General features: G+C 38.9%; 1 protein-coding gene across 2 annotated transcripts in view; it reads right to left on the minus strand.

Moving 5' to 3' along the window:
- Positions 1-2,926: 2,926 nt before the first annotated feature.
- LOC104024161 (glutamate carboxypeptidase 2) overlaps positions 2,927-14,956 on the minus strand; it is a 31,458-nt gene continuing 19,428 nt past the window's right edge. Inside the window, exons 10-19 of one of the 2 annotated variants that reach the window (XM_075706195.1) lie at positions 14,264-14,383; positions 12,791-12,873; positions 12,446-12,509; positions 11,825-11,892; positions 9,753-9,844; positions 8,865-8,955; positions 7,810-8,074; positions 6,512-6,593; positions 4,153-4,245; positions 2,927-3,116 (exon numbers count right to left, since the gene is read on the minus strand). In XM_075706195.1, coding sequence (XP_075562310.1) covers positions 2,927-3,116; positions 4,153-4,245; positions 6,512-6,593; positions 7,810-8,074; positions 8,865-8,955; positions 9,753-9,844; positions 11,825-11,892; positions 12,446-12,509; positions 12,791-12,873; positions 14,264-14,383 — 1,148 coding nt within the window. The remainder of the gene's footprint in view (positions 3,117-4,152; positions 4,246-6,511; positions 6,594-7,809; positions 8,075-8,864; positions 8,956-9,752; positions 9,845-11,824; positions 11,893-12,445; positions 12,510-12,790; positions 12,874-14,263; positions 14,384-14,956) is intronic. The other variant, XM_075706202.1, reaches the window with a different exon arrangement.

The raw sequence follows: 14,956 nt of genomic DNA on the forward strand, positions 1-14,956 counted from the left end.
GCTGGATTAGTCTTTGAGGAACTGAAGGCTGCAATGGCTACCTCTAGACTCCACAGAAGACTGACAATAAGAAAAGATTTAGGGAGAAGAATGTTCTTATCAGAATTTTCATAGAAGTTCTTGAAGACTAAAAAGCATCTTTATTTTAATTTTAAAACCTGATCAAGAATTTCAGAATGGGCCATAATGTGTCTAAATGCTAGATGCTGCCATGTCTAACTCAGTGCTTGCAGTAGACACCTGTGCCTCCTTCCTCACAGAAATGAAGGAGTGTGAGGTATACGCTTATAAGTGCAGACAGCTTACCATGGAATACCTATCATGCTGTCGTTATTGCCACCTGCTATGTGTCTTTCCCTCTCTCAGCAAGTCCCAGATAAAGACACAAAGATGTCTTAGCAGCTCCTGAAGCAGCTGTTGAACAGGCACAAGTTGCAGCCCAGTATATTGAGGAAAATCAGAACAAGTGCTGGTTTGTCATAACAATTTGGTAAATTGTGGTGGTTTTCTGTAGTGGGGCCAGTAACATCCGAGATGATACTGGATAAGCTAAGGATAAGAATCACAGTGGCTGTCTCAGGAGAAGTCAGCTCCAAGTATTAGGCTTCTCAGAATGGAGATCAGAAAAGCTTTGTGATGACGAGTGGGGAAATACCCCCACCAACAGCATGGAACATACTGTCTTTGACCTCAAATCTCTTTGATAAATGACCGGGTTAGGGCTTGGGGAAAGAGCTGGACTGAGTCCATCTGAGGATCTTCTTCTCTCAAAAAATTAAGCAAAGCTCCACTTGCTTTTAAAATTCAACTGCTACAGGTTGTGGTTTGCACTGAACAAAGGTGGGTCAAAAGGCAGACCGAAATCTGGGAGAAGGCACTGGACAGTTTGAATCCCACCTTGCCAAAACATCACATAAACCATCGTGTTACAACCAGCCTTATGGGTGCTTCCTCTCTATGGACCAGTTAGCCTTGAATTTTTTGTGTGCAGGGGAACAGAGTCAATAGGAGAGAGAGAACTTCTATCCCTATATCATATTCCCTGCAGTGGTTGGGGGAGAGCCCACAGATTTTTTCTTTTAAATGGATGTTGCTGTAGTTTAAGAGCGTAACTATCTCTGTATTTTGTGAGATCCTGGACCCTGACATTGTGTATTGTCTGCCAGCTATTGCAAAAAAGGGCCCTAATTAAACTTAAATAAAACAATGCTATGGTTAGGGCAGAGATTAAAAAATTATGTCTTCTGGGCTGAGAGAAAAAGTTGCTGAGGAAGCTTACAGGTCTTTTAGGGAAAGATCTCAACAATTTGGGGGTTTGGTGCTTCAGTTCTGGATACATCCCCCTTAGCAATAGAAAAATACTCTTTTTGTATCCACCTGGTCAACAGAAGCTATTTATCACTGCCCCTCCTCTACATGGCAGATTTGTGTTATCATTCCCTTGATTGCCGCAGACAAAATCCTCTAGGTTAGCCTAACTGATGATCTAAACTAACCTGACCAATTTTTTCAGAGGTGGATTCTCCACTGGCAAAAGCAGCAATGGAGCAGCCAGCAGTGATAAGATAGTTATAGACAGCAATGTCTCCCATCAGCACAATGAGATTTGGGGGAAGACATGTCTCTATGGTTTTAGTCCAATCACTTTCCTAAAAATGTGAAAATAACTGAGCAATAACTGTGGGTGTAAGAGCATCTCCCAATATCTGGAGACACGTAAAATAATGCCTTAATTATAGTAACTTGCCTAAAGGGTTTTAATGTGAAGAGTAGAAATATTTATGAATAAATGAGGTCTTACAAAAAAGAAAAAAATCTACCATGACACTGAAATCCATCGATCTTGGGACAGTCTTCTAAGACATAGTGGTGGCCGCAGCTGAAACAGCAGATCAAATGACACAAAATATTTGCTGTGCATGAGATTAGTAATCCTCTAGTGGCAGTGTGTCAGATGAAGGGGTCTGATTTTCCGAGTCTTCTCTGTCTGATCTTGGTTGTCCCATTGTAGTCTTTTAAGCTAACTGTCGTAAGAGTAAGCTGCACACCAAAATCAGAAATATAGACTCTACTAAGATGGCAATAATTTGGTATCCTTTCAAACTAAGGACATGATTAATTTTCTTTGCTTCTAATTGTCTTCATATTAAAAATACCTTGATATGGACAAGGTGTAGCAGGGGTAGATTTCGGATAAAGAATAAAAGTAGGTCTTCATCTCAAAAGACATGTTTTGTGAGCTGATTATACATCTGACAAGACATACTGCTTTTTTTTTTTTACTTCAATGACTAGAAGGCTTCTTGCTTAATTTTATTTGCAAACAGCTGCAAGACTCAGCATGTGAAGAGAAGAACGTCATGGATGAGTATTCTGGGCTGGCTGCCCAAAACTTGTTATGATCATTATACATCCCTCACACAGTATGTGACGGTTTTCCCATCTTCATACATGACTCTTTGCATAAAAGTTGAGCTGAAAGGGCTATCTTAGAGTATAATTATGCAACTCCAAGGTAAATAATAAAAACTCAACAACAAAATTAGAAACTGATAGAAACATGAAATTACTTCTGGTATCCTAATGCACTATGAGTAGTGCTATAATAATCAAGCTAGCAAAAAAAATTCAAAGCTCTGAAAATAAATCCAATGGTTAGCAATTCTTAAAATATGAAGCTGAGAGAAACATGAAACTTTTTCATTGTCACTTCAGAAGTTATCTAAAGCCTGAGCTGTCCAAATGGAGTATGTTACCTTGTCAACATTGCTAAATGCATTCCCCTTGGGTATATTATTCGCAAAAAAAAGATTTTTTGGATTTTGTGTTTGTTGTAATAATCTTCCTAGTGTTTTTAAATGCTCTGTTTTTAAGGCTTCTGCAAACTGTCATATGTAGTCTCCGTTGATGATTATGTTGTTGATATTTATGCTACTTCTTTCAGTGTTTCTGCTGCTGCCTGTACAGTGAAGGCTGCAATAGAAATCTGCTTCTTAACTTCTTCCCAGGCTTCATGTTGATCAGCTTTGTTTTTAATGTCAAACATGGCATCATAGATCCCTGGGAATGATTCTCCTGCATACTTGTTATGGCTGCTTGGAGCAAAGATAACATGTCTGTAGGGAAGTTGAGGGAAAAAAATAACAATATTCTGCATTAGGAAAATAAAACATATTATTTTCTGAATAAAACTAATCTGTTTCAATATCATCTGGTAAATTTTTGACGTTGAAGATGTAAACAAGTAAGATTATTGCAGCAATAATACCTACAATCTATGAAGCAAGAAAATAACATAAGCTAAATTATTCCATGTGAATTCCAGAACTTTATAGCTAAGAAGACTTAAGATAAAGTTGACTAAAGTATTTTCCTTTCCCTCACTTTAGATGAAATGTAAAGACAAAAAAAAAAAGCCAGCTTCTTTTCTCATAGATATACACAGTCTCCAACAGATGCAGGCATGCTTTGCGGTAAGAAAGCTGATGCTTTAACAAGAGATTGTTCTCAGAAGCTATGAGGGGTACAAGGACTGTAGATCTTAAGTTCTCTTTCTACAGTTACTTTTTAGTGGAACTTTTTAATGGAAAGATTACTGTTCTGAATTATGCAGACTGGTAGAAGGACCAAAAAGCTAGACTTGACTTGACTATTCTGCTTCTCAAACAAGATTTACTTCTCGAACTGGATGAGAGAATTACTGAATTAATTTCACTGCTGTTGAAGTACTGCCCTCTACGCTGTATTTGCTAGCACAACTGTTCTGCTACAATCAAATAAATTGTAGATACTTCAATTATACCCTATTTCACTTTCAAATAATAATAACTTCCTAAAGATCCTTTCCCACTGAAATTACTTGATCTGAGTCCAGGGCCAAACTTTTAGATCTGTTTAGAAGCCCACTGAAATCAATGGAAATGAGATTACTGACCTGAATAGGCTTCCAACAAGACTTTTCCTCATTCTCTATAATGTATCTCACTGAAGTTTTCCCTAATCTTGTTTTCCCTTTTCAATCTTATTTGTCCTGTTTAATCTACTTTTACCGTGTTGAATAAAATCATTACAATTCCATTTAGAGACGTGTAAATCATAAAGGAATTCTCACAGGATACTCCATGCAGAAAATGAAAAATAAGCCTTTCTTACCTATAAAATGGCCTGCCAGGTAATCCAAGAGGGTCAATGAAAGCCCTTTCTAGAAACATGAGCTGATCGTTTAATGATCTGACAGCGATTAGGCTAAAAAGAAAACAGAGGAATTATGTTAGCAGTTAGTGTTTGGCCTACTCTCATCCCATGCCCCAAAGTACACAGCTCTGGATTTATGAAGGACATTAGATCCAAGATGTTGAACTTTAAGTGTAGCCCACAGAAGACAGCCCATGTCAGCTAACATGCACAACAGAATTATGCTGACCTGAACTGTGAGACAGTTTGGTTCATAACCTGAAAGTCTCAAGCTGCTTTTAAAGGCCAAGGAATAGTGCCAGAGAAGACAGAGACTTTCAGGTATTTTCTCTCATGTTGCATCTTATTCCTTGTTGTGGTTTAACCCCAGTCAGCAACCAAGCACCACACAGGCGCTGGAACCCCTCCCCCTCCCCGGTGGGATGGGGGAGAGAATCATAGGGAAAAAAAAAAAAGTAAAACCCGTGGGTTGATATAAAGGCAGTTTAATAGGACTGCAAAGGAAGAGAAAGTAAAAATAATAATAATAATAATAATAATAATAATGATAAAAGAGTATACAAAACAAGTGATGCACAATGCAATTGCTCACCACCCGACGACCCATGCCCAGCCAGTCCCCGAGCAGTGATCGCTGTCCCCGGCCAACTCCCCCCAGTTTCTATACTGAGCGAGCATGATGCCATATGATATGGAATAGCCCTTTGGCCAGTTTGGGTCAGTTGTCCTGGCTGTGCCCCCTCCCAGCTTCTTGTGCACCTGGCAAAGCATGGGAAGCTGAAAAGTCCTTGACTATCATAAGCAGTACTTAGCAACAACTAAAACATCAGTGTGTTATCAGCATTATTCTCATGCTAAAACCAAAACACAGCACTATGCCAGCTACTAGGAAGAAAATTTACTCTATCCCAACCGAAACCAGAACATTCCTGTATATCCTTTTCATCAGGATGCTTAGGCAGACCATTCTCTTCTTCTCTACCAGAGTTTTCTAAAGACCCTATTTTCCACAAAGCCAGCCAGCAGCAAATTACTTCAATAAAATCACATTTATTTTTACGTAAAACCACAACATCTGAGAAACAGGAACCTCGTGATGTTGGAATCATCTTTTGACTCATCCAAGAATTGTGTTTTTCTGATGGCAGATTGTAAATTCCCTAGAGTAGAGACCATCTGTGTCTGTGTGCTTTGAATAGCTCTGAGCATACTGCTGATGCTTAACAAATAAAAGAACTGTGAAGAAGATTGCATTGAATATATGTGGGTTTGGTAGTTTACATCCAAAGTAACTTATTGTAGCGCTTCAAAGGCACTCACCAAGAAAAAATGGTAAAATTTATATCACTATAAGCCTGGGGTAACTCTACTACCATCAATGAAATTGTTTCAAGTTTACATCGGTGTAAATGGAAACTGAAACTGGTTCATTGAATTAAAGCTTAGATTTAGGCCACTCATCAATGAAACCATTTTGAAAATGCCATATGCATGTCTTATATCATAAATGTCACATTTTGCATAAGAAATTATTGTTAACTCATTTATCTTGAATGTTGCTGCCATTAAAAATATGGCTTTTATTCTCACTTAGTCTTCCATAAGGCTAAGCATATGGCTAAATTAGATTCTTCCCAACAAATGTAACATACACATATGTATACATAAAAGGAAGTTTGGTTTCTCATTCTGGGAATGGCCTACAAAGAATAAATTAAGAATTAACTCAAGTGCAAATTAGGCCTTTTGGCATAGGTGGTGCATACAATTTTGGGAAAGCTCGCCAAAAAGCTTGCCACAACCACAATCATGGCATAGTTTTTTTCTTTTTCATTAAGTGGTACCAGTATCTTGAAAACTAGAGTGCTGGCGAACAAAGACCACAAGTCAACGTTTGTTCTTTAATGATAATCCAGTGACAAAATCCTAGGATGTGTCTCTACTTGGAGGGAGTTACACACCTCAGCTGGCTCTGCTCATGCTAACCAGCATTCTAGTCACATCCATGTATCACACTGCTCCTCAACTAAAACCTGTCAAGAATTGACACTAATTAGCTTGGACACTTTTTGAAGCTAACATGGCTAGATTCCCAGGCTCTGCAGTGTCTCTGATATCCACTAATTCATCATTTCTATACTTTGTTTCCAGATCCTTAAAGACAAGAATCCATAAGGACTTATAATGAAACAAATGACTGACAGTCATTTGTCACCAAGGTTATTCAGGGGACCAAATGGAAGTGAAGACTATGTGCTCTGACCCCAGGGGACTACATGGAGTATTTGACTAGAAGAAAAAAAAGAGTTAAACTTACTTATTGATATCTATTTGTTGCAGTCTCTTGTGAAAGCTAGCAGCAACTTCTGTAAAATTCTTCACAGCTGAAAAGAGAGCATCTGGAGGGAACAGGAAGGAAGCATTTAACTTCAAAATCTGAAGGAATCATTTAATAAAGGAAATTCTTCAAATTAAAGCTTTATCTTTCACTATGATCATGATCTGTTAATTCTTACTGAATGAAAATCAGATGACCCCATATTCCTATGTTAAAAACTATGTAATTCTATGTGAAAACTTGCCCTGGAGACAATAGAAACCAGTATTGTTGTGAATATTGCTTATTGTTTGCTACTTGAAGAATGTACAGAAATACCAAAAACTGGAGCATGGATTGCCAGAACCAGACTGTTCAGGTAGGTCTGGGATTTTATAAGCCCCAACAACCTATGCTTTATTGGTATGTCCCTCCACACATGCAGAGTTTTGAGAAAGACTGAGAGTATGCGTGTGTATGTGCGCGCGCGCCCAATATTGATCATTAGCAGCGAAGTCCTAAACTGAGTAATATATAATGTTGCCAATAAAGTAAAGGCTTCTTAGGCAGGAGGTATATTGTGAATCCCTGTAACATGAAATAAAATTTCACATGCCAGCACAAGATCCCTATTGTGACATAGGGCTTAACAATTCCTGCCTGACCAAGCCCCGAGGCAAACTTCTTATGGTGTGGGCACTTGCCATCACATGCCCATAAACTGAAACAAGAGAATTTCTGACTGGATATAAGGGGAATATTTTTCACCCTGAGGACAGTCAAGCACTGTGGTCCAGAGAGGTTCTGTAGTCTCTGTCCTTGGAGGTTTTCAAGACCAGATGGGATAAAGCTCTGAGCAACCTGGTCTCACCTCAGAGCTGACCGTGCCTTGGGCAGGCTGACCTAGAGACCTCCTGAGGTTCCTTCCAACCTGTATTATCCTATGATCCTACAATCAGTGTTGGACAGAGAATTATCCAACACCATAAGCTGCAAAGCAGTGTGACTTTTTTTTTAGGGACCAAGGCAAAAACATCTTGTTGCCAACATCAGTGAACCATGCACAGGTCAAAGAACATGTGACTGTAAGTATTAGCTCTACTTGGCAGTGGCATAATCTCTCCACAGGCATGCTAGTGACAAAATATTCAAATTTCAAATTATTGGAGGGTGTGGCTCTTGTTTTATTTACTGTTCATACAGCACATGGTAAATACCAGGTCATGGCTAAGACATACATTAAGATAAGGCACTTCTAGCATTAATGGAGGAGGAGTGCAATGAAAGGCTGTACATACCAAAGGATACATTGTATGTTGTCAGTTCCTCTTCATGATTCCTTGACAAGTTATAGATGATGTGAGCATAGCTGCTCACAGCTGATGCATAATCTCTACAGTCGAAAGGAAGCACAACGGAGTTGGCCAATTCAAACACCAGCCCTCCCCGTACCTGAGCTACTGTCAGATGATTCTTGAAAGTGGGATCATAAAACCTCTCCACAATTTCATAGGTTTCATAGACACTGTGGTAAACTGGATAGGTGCTATATTTTTCTACATTCTGAAACAAACGAACCCAAACAAAACCATTACTCAGCTGTAGATATTTCAGTTTTGCTTGAAAACCTTTGCTGTCGGATTCAAGGCACTGTAAAGTTAAGTGTCCAGGTCATGCTAATCCTACGTAGCTACTACAGACAGTTGAATGAGAAGAACTGCTCAGCGGTGGCTCTCTTAGACATCAACCTCTGATGAGATGAACGGTCATTTGGAGATGCCTCTCTCCACTGACCATGTACAGAGCCTAAAGAAGGTAGCTAAGAATGGACACAGAACTTTTAATTGGCTAAATCAAGGTGAGATTGCCCTTCCTCTCTTTGCTTGGATCTCAACCATCACTTCTGTTTGTGTCTTTGGATATGCCTTTTCAGAGGAAAAGACCACATTGAATAGATTGCTCCTTGAATATTTCTCAGTTAGTCTCATCTCACAGTACGCTCCAGAGTCAAACCTATATTTTCCATAAAACATGAACCCCTTTGAATTCAAAGCTTCGTAAGTTATTACAAATCATTCAAAACTCATAAGCCTTCATCAAACAAATGTAATTTTGAGCACATCCATTGACCCTGAGCAAAGTTCCTTTTGTCTGACTGACACCAAGTTGACCATTACTATTTATTAAATACTTGTGCCATAGTAGCACGTAGAGTTCTAGTCATGAACTGGGACTCCATCCTGACACACTGAACTGAACTACTCCAAAAAGCTGGCAGTCTAAATGGCTCAATTACAGGTGATATTATTCAGGCAGTTACAGGGGAGACAAAATTACAAAGACACAGACTTACCCAGTTTTTACTGTAACGTGCTCTGCCTGAAGCGATGCCAAGGCGTTGAAAAAAGACTTCAAAGTCATTGCCAGAACCCAGTTTATTTATTCTTTCAACAAGAAAGAGGAAAATGCCTTGAGTGACAATACTTAAAGTATAATTTTAGCTTGCTTCCAAGTACTGTAGCAATTATTTATTCTGCAGTCACAGTCACTACACAGTCTTTCCGTAGTATGCTCTTTCTGTCAATATACCATGAATTGCCTATGACCCCTACACTACATGCCCCTCATCAATTGCATTCTCGGAGGAGCAGAGTCATCATTCTCAGGCTCAGAGAAATCAAACTCTCAGGAGGGGAATTTAACTCACTGTCTTTATTCATTGAGAAGACCCAATGACCTTCCTCCTACTGAACTTCCACTATCCCAAGGTCCCAACTCAGAGAAATCACAACAGTACCAGCACGGCTCCATGGAATAGAACCAGTCTTTGAGATTCTATATAGAAATCCTGGTAAATTTGAAGGACGGTGTTGTAAAAACCTGCCTGGCGTGCTCCCCAGCCCACCACTCAGAGGCCTTCCAGAGACTGGAAGCAAGGGAAAGCTGCTGTGTTAGCATCTTGTGCGCTTGCCGCTGGCTTGTGCATACTACCTTTATTTGTCTAAATACACTTTACTTTTCATATATAAAACCTCCTGTTCATGCTACAAAAGGCAAGTTCACAAAACTGTTGTACAATAGTGTATCAACTGCAATCAATAAAACTCTGAAATTTATATCAGCTGAGAATCACACCTTTTTTTTTAGGCGCTCAGTTTTTCAAGTGGCTATTTCTTTAAAACCCACACTCTACAAGTTAAAATAACTTTTGGAATATCGTTTATTTTCTTTTGTCACTGACCTGGGGACCTCTTTATATTCTCTTGATGGATTTTTTTTATACCAGCTTTCATAAAGAGATTTTCCTTCAAACCCCTCATCAGGACTTGGTATCTAGAAAAAGTATATTGTAAAAAAAGACAAAAGGTACAATTTTCAATGTTACCAAGCAACAAATCTACAACCTGTCATCACATAAAGCCTATGGCTTAGGGCAATGAGTAAGCCACAGTCGTCAGTCCTTCAACCTTTCTGCATTTCCATTTTAACATTTCAAATACGTAGCATTTTCCAGAGGAATAGTTTATTGGCTAAAAATAGGTAATTTTAGATGAAGGAAAAGACAGGGAAAGTAAAACATTTCAAATCAATATTTACATACTGATATTTCTTTACAAGATTTTCAGCCATTTAATTTAAATATTCAACACAAAAATCCCTCACAAAACCAAAACTCCTTGTTTCACTTTGGCAGGAAATTTCAATTTTGTCTTGGTTTAATTCAAAACTGTTTCTACCTTGGTTTAGGTCACAAAAATTATTTTCATGGATGCAGCAGTAACCTTAGAAGGGCAAAGTGTACAGTACTTGGTGTTTATGTCATCATAGCTGCTACAGAGGTATACAAATCATGATCACGCTAAAGTTCATTTCTATCACTCTTTTCAGACTACCTTCCAGATTACTGAGCACATTAAACACTGTGGGTATTTTTTCATCTTTCCTTTTTATTGATGGGTTGCTGAGGTTTTATTATCTTTAATCTATTAAAGATTATTAGTATCTATTTTATTATTAATATCTACACCTACTATCTAAGAATTACTCCACAATAGTGATCAAAATAAAACTAATATATTTGCTTTTTTGGTCATGAAGCTAATTGTTCATAGAACAGTGTTAGCACTTTTTGCCACGGATTAACTTTGGATGGGATCACACAGGGCCTGCTTCCTGATCAGCATTCTCTTCAGACATCAGCTACCAACAAGCTGTGGTTACATGCATTCATCAGCCTTTGTTGCCGCTTCCCAATTCAAGGAAAGGTTACACAACCATGTTTACTGGTATTTAGGTCAACATTTTAAGGATGGCTCTTGGTGCCCAAACTGAGACCCTGCTGACCTGATTTTCTGACCGTTCTGAGCACCTGCACATAGCACAGGTTACCATGGGAACTGCAGGTGATCAGTTCTTCTGCAGTTCAGGACAGAAATATCTTTATCTGGGCACCAAATTTTAACAGCGTTAAATTTTATTTGCTGTCTTTCAGTTGCCAGAAGATTATTACACCAAATTACTACATTTCCTTTACTTTTGTCCTAGTCTAATGCCAGCTTCCAAGAGATAACAAATTATCAACCCTGGAAAAGACAGATGGCTGAATATATACAGCAGATGAAGACAGATATAGTAGATTCACAGAATATATATGCAGTAGTTGAATGTACATTATATATATGTATATAAAACGCACACACAGAAGACTAATTAAATGTTCATGCTTTAATACAGATGAACAGAAAAAAACCCAGAAATAAAAAGCCCTTAGTGCCAGCCTCTAAGACCGACTCTCAAAGCAAGTAACATCTTACATCTAAGATGGTGAGGCTATTTCCTGAGAAAGGTCCCTACCTTTTAATTTTGTGTGCCACGCAAATATGTGTGAGAGCATCACGGTCACAGCCAACGAATATCTAACAGGATACATTGAAGCTGAGCACATTGACCAAACCTGTCACATCATGCTAACAACAACGCTGTAGCAAGCCTAATTTCTTCCCCCACCTAAAGGGAGTCAGAGTCTCCCACTACCATGGGCACCCTAGTAGCAGGACTGGGCAGCCAAGCTTCTGCTTGTTTCTGTCCTCTGGTTCAGTGGAAAAATCCCGCAGTCCTGAATAGCTAATAATTTGAAGGTATAAGCTTGAAATACTCTTGCCACTCCTGGGAAAAATCTCCAGTTACTTAGTTATTGACTTAAAAGGGGTACTGCAGTTAGAAAAGAAACATCTGACACTTTATTTTATACACAGAACCCCATCCAGTAAGTGAGCACTGAATGCGCTGGCTAAAAATTTCAAGCAATATTACCTCTTTAGTCAGACTGTACACCAGTCTGTACATCAGTGGTGTGCAATCCACTCGTAGGGTGTAGTTTCCTGAAAAACAGGAAAAACTATTTATCCAAAGATGCAAATTGTGCTCAGCTGAAATCCCATGCCATTATTTGTTAATAAGAAAAGGACTAGAGCTGCACTCTTTACAAGGAACAAACCGATTCTCCCTGTTACAGTTACAGTTCTCCTGTGATCTTGTCAGTACATTTGTAATTGGTTAGGATGAATTACAGCCCAGCTTTTGAAGCAACCCTTAAGAGCTTTTCTTATGTCCCTATGTTTATTACTCATGTTATAAGAGGAGAAGCTCACTTTAAAGAGTTGCCATAGAACTGCTGATGAGGGCACAACACTGCTTGTCCCTTCCCATGACTTCCCAAATAGTGTAGCTACGGTAATGGACTTCTTCCTTGAAGCAACAGGAATTGCTGAAGGCTACTTTATGATTCTGGGTCACAGTTTCCCCCGATATCTACTCCTGACCTAATGCAACATTATCACATTGAAGCTTTCATGGATCTCCAAGCCAAAATGCCTTCAAGTCATCTGTATATACCATCACTATTCCTGTAAAACACAAGTCAAAACTATGTACCTTCAATGGAGGAATCTGCATTGATATAAGCCACTCCTCGTGCTTGCAATACTTTGGCATTTTCCTAGGAGAAGAAAAAGAGGAAGAAAACACTGATGAACTTTTTTTCCCCTCACAACTATTTTCCCATCCACAGAAGTAACAGCCATTTCAGGGAAAGACATCATATACTGCAAGGAGCCATATATACTTGGTAGTTCAAAAGGAAACTTAAGAGTGTGTGTGTGCGTGTGCGTGTGTGTGTAAGGAAGAGAGAGGGAGGGAGGGAAGAAGTGTTGCTTTCTGGTACAGATTTCTCAAAGATCTGCCACTGTGAAAATTGCTCTTTGAACACTATTGGTTTACCTCCGCCCACTCTGTAGATCCTAACAAGCCAAATTCCTCTGCATCCCAGCTTGCAAATATCACTGTTCTCCTCGGCCTCCATCCTGCAATAAAAGACCATGGAAATTGTATTACAGAAATAAAGACTGCTTGTTACATGGTAAATAATGTGAAAACAAATGTCATTTTTTGGGGGCTCAACTTTTATCCTGATCTATGGGGAAAGAGGTGTGTTTAAGGTACTTTAACACCAACTTCTTCACTAATCTAATCTAGTAATGGTTTACTAATTTTGTAGCAATCTCACTTCTACTTTAATATTGTGCCAAATAATGTACGCTTTTTCTTCTCTCAGCTTTAATTGCAAGAAAGATTTCTAGAATTTAAAGCCCTGCACAAGGAAAAATAATGTGCTTGTGCACAAATTCTTGAAAGATGTTCTACTCTTTTGCTCTGTTCAAGTATACATTATCTACCAGTGTCTACTTTGACCGAAAAGTGTTTGGCATGTTTTCATATACATTACTGAATTTCTTTGACCTGTCTCCCAAATGCCAGATTCCAAAACCTAAGGAATTCCTTGTAACCTTGACAGATCACCTTTAAAACAAAGATCTTTCACTTGAAGTTCTGCATTTGATTTAAACACAGGCCAAATGGAACAGGCTCTATGGCCCTGCCTCTGTATCTTTGCCCAAAGTTTTCTCTGAGGCTGCTGGAACCTTTTCATCTCTTGCTCCCTTTCTTTTTTCCCTTTTTTTTTTTCTCAGCTTGCATTCCAAAGACAGTTTCCCCTGATATCCAATACCTGGGAGGGAATGGACAGAAAACTATATGTCAGTAAGTTTTAAGTTTAATGTGTAGCCAAAGAAAGCTCCTCTAGCACAGTGTTTGAGTTATGTCAGAGCTTCTTTCCATGGGATGTCAGATAGGGAGATAGCATTTGCTCTGACAGCAGCAGAAACTTGGTACAGTTGACATTTGTTCCTATTCTAATGTAACTAGGCATGAGGTATTTTTAACCATTACCTCCTACTATGTTTGCACAACTTATTCTCTGCATTACACAGACATGCTTTATTTATTCTTGGGTCTGTCTCCAAACTACAGTGCAGTGCTGGGAAGACTCTCGATGTTGCCCTGATGAAGCCTTGATCAGACCACCACTGTAACAATTTTACAGGACCACTGAAACATCCAGTCTGACCCGCCTCAAATACACAGTAATCAATGGTACCTCAATGTCACATTTATTTCAGTATCCCCCATTTTGTGTTTTGTTTTCCTTTAGGTGTACTTTCTCTTAAGTAGAAGTACGTCACATATACCAAGGTTGTAACTGGAACTAACTAACAGCTGCAGAGCAGCATGTCTATTCGAGACATCGGTGAGATGCACGTGTCTAATTTTAAGCATATGCTTAAATCTCAGAGAAATCAACGGGCACTGCTGAGAGCAGTGATTTTGGTGTGCTTTATTCTTTCATTATGTTACCTTTCCTTTTCAGTTTTCCAAAGCTCCTCACAATCTCATGAACCACAGCTGCCCCACTCTGAGGATCAATGCCACCAAATACCCATGAGTCGCGGTGGCCTCCCAGGATGACATATCTGTCTAGAGAAATTAATTATGGAGGTTTACTTAGAAAAGCTTTTTTCCTGCCATAGAGCTGTTAATTGGAAGTAATATCTAATTTTCCACCTAGGTGTCAGGCAACAAAGCTTAACAGTTTATAATATACATGATAGAAAGGCAAAAAACATTTTAAATCTCCAAAGGCATTTTTCGGCATTTTCAGCCAGTGCTAAAGAATTTATCAAACACAATAACTTGATCCCATAAGACTTAAAACCTCCTAACTTCCATAATGTTACTTCTATTATTAGAAATACTGCAGCTTTCCTCTGAAGATAGAAGCATCTTTCCGCATTTTACAAGAGTACATTTCATGGTAAAGCTGATCCACTAATGGTATTTGTACAGCACGCCAACTCACAACATTAAGGTGCGCTGAATGCAGTGTTTCTCTGTATATGTGTGTAGTCAGTCATAAAAAGGGTTGTCCAAACCACGACAGAGATGTGCTTAATAAGATCAAAGTCAGACTAGATCTTTGTGCTACTACAATTTGTTTAACAGTTGTGCTTCAGGCAACAGGGAAGCGCTGCAGTCACAAGTTAAATGATG

The sequence above is a fragment of the Pelecanus crispus genome, chromosome 1 (assembly GCF_030463565.1).
Source record: "Pelecanus crispus isolate bPelCri1 chromosome 1, bPelCri1.pri, whole genome shotgun sequence".
In the NCBI taxonomy this organism is placed as follows: domain Eukaryota; kingdom Metazoa; phylum Chordata; class Aves; order Pelecaniformes; family Pelecanidae; genus Pelecanus; species Pelecanus crispus.